This window comes from Lathyrus oleraceus, chromosome 4 (genome assembly GCF_024323335.1).
Source record: "Lathyrus oleraceus cultivar Zhongwan6 chromosome 4, CAAS_Psat_ZW6_1.0, whole genome shotgun sequence".
NCBI lineage: Eukaryota > Viridiplantae > Streptophyta > Magnoliopsida > Fabales > Fabaceae > Lathyrus > Lathyrus oleraceus.
In genome coordinates, this window is record NC_066582.1 from 71,809,007 (window position 1) to 71,810,697 (window position 1,691).

Genomic DNA, 1,691 nt, shown 5'->3' on the forward strand with positions numbered 1-1,691 from the left:
GGCAATAGGCAGCTTAACTGCATTAGTAAATGCATGCTTGATGATTTGTCCAAACATAAATCTACCATAGTCAAAATTCATTTTGGTTCCAACAGCAAAAATAAACCTTCCAAGGGTATTATCAATGGTGGAAATATGGTTGCTAGGCACAAATTTGCAGCTCCTATTTTATGCAATATAGCATACTTGACAGTCAACTTCCCAGCAGGAAGATGCTTTTTAATAGGCCAACCTTTCACCTACCTAGCTGTAATCTCTCTACAGACCTCATTGTCTCTAGCTTCCAATTCACCTGCACCCTCAATTTTTCTTCCCAAAAAATTGTTAATAACAGTGGGAGAGAATGTGATACACTTACCTCTCACAAACACCTCGCAAAATTCCTTGTTGTTCTTATCAGCAATATCCTTAGGAATGTTGACAATGAATTCCTTAACTAACCCCTCATAGCACTGAGAGAACCCAGTCACAGTCTTCAATAACCCAACATCCTTTATCAGGTCCATGACCTCCTTGACTTCAGCAACATCCTTTCCTAACTCCCTTTCCACAGCCACCCTTCTTTGAATCATAAATTTCCACTTGGCAGTTCCACCTTCAAGATGGAAATAGATGTTATCCAAATGCACAACATTAACTTTTATAGGAGACTTCCTCACAGTGGTTTTCTTCACAAGAGAGATGTCAGGAACATCTTCCTCAACATCCTCTTCAGACTCAGAATCTTCTCTAACCTTCCTCTTCTTCACTTCAACCTTGCTCCAAGATTTGGAGGGACAAATACCAGCAGTCTTCTTAGCTTTTCTAGTTGTCATCAGTTCAACCACAGATCTTCCTTTTTGAGTCTTCATGCGTTTAGCCACACTTGGATTTACGTGATAAAGTAAGATATCCTCTTGATCATCAAACCTATCATCCTCTAGGTCAATCACATCGTTTGCATCATCATGCTTCTCAGAGTGGGAAGCATTGGCAGTTTTAGATGCCACAAATTTTCCTTTACCAGACACAGTTTGCCCTAGAGAACACAACCCTTCAGCAGCCATGTCATTCTCAGAACTGGAGGAATCATCATTCTTCTCACTATGTTGTTCAACCTCAGAAGAGGGGTACATTTTAGACAGAGGAGTAGAGACTCCCTTCACAGAATGTCCTTCATTAAGGATTCTAGTGACTAGGTTTCTTATAACACGATCAGTATGATGTATATCTTCCTTAGAGTTAGTGGTAGGAGTTGAGCCAGAAGAGATACTAGAGATTTTACCTTGTTTGGGGCATGCAGAAGCTGAGGCATCCATGAGATGGTTCAAATCAAGGCCTCGCAAGAAATAACAGATAGAGGAACCACATCCAGAATCTCATCATCTGGAATGTCCATGGAAGGAGCGCTAACCTTTTGAGTAGACTTAGTAGCAGGAGTATTTTGATGTTGTGACATTTTGGATTTTTTGTAAAAAAAATGCAGTTGCCCTAGAAGAGGTATGTGAGGAAGGAGCAGGAAGATGGAAGAGTTGGAGTAGGTAGTGAGGTTGTGGGGGGAGCGTGTGAGGACGTAATAGATGGTATTTCCAAAACTAGGTGATGATTTTATTTTAGCCACATAGACACTACTTTGCTTACTTTTCCCACTCCATATTAATTGCTACAAGTCTTCATAAATGCAAAGCCCTAATTTTCCTCTCAGGACTTCA

General features: G+C 40.5%; 1 protein-coding gene across 1 annotated transcript; it reads right to left on the minus strand.

The window, feature by feature from the left end:
* Window positions 1-239: 239 nt before the first annotated feature.
* LOC127136078 (uncharacterized) lies at window positions 240-1,298 on the minus strand. The gene is made up of 2 exons (XM_051062680.1): window positions 785-1,298; window positions 240-595 (listed from the first exon to the last, which is right to left on the minus strand). Exons 1-2 carry the CDS (start codon window positions 1,296-1,298, stop codon window positions 240-242), a joined length of 870 nt encoding a protein of 289 aa, XP_050918637.1.
* Window positions 1,299-1,691: the final 393 nt, after the last annotated feature.

Coding starts and splice junctions, on each gene's coding strand:
- LOC127136078 (XM_051062680.1), bottom strand. CDS start 1,298: ATGGATGCCTCAGCTTCTGCATGCCCCAAACAAGGTAAAATCTCTAGT. Junction 596..784: donor AAAAGCTAAGAAGACTGCTG/GTATTTGTCCCT, acceptor TCCATCTTGAAG/GTGGAACTGCCAAGTGGAAA.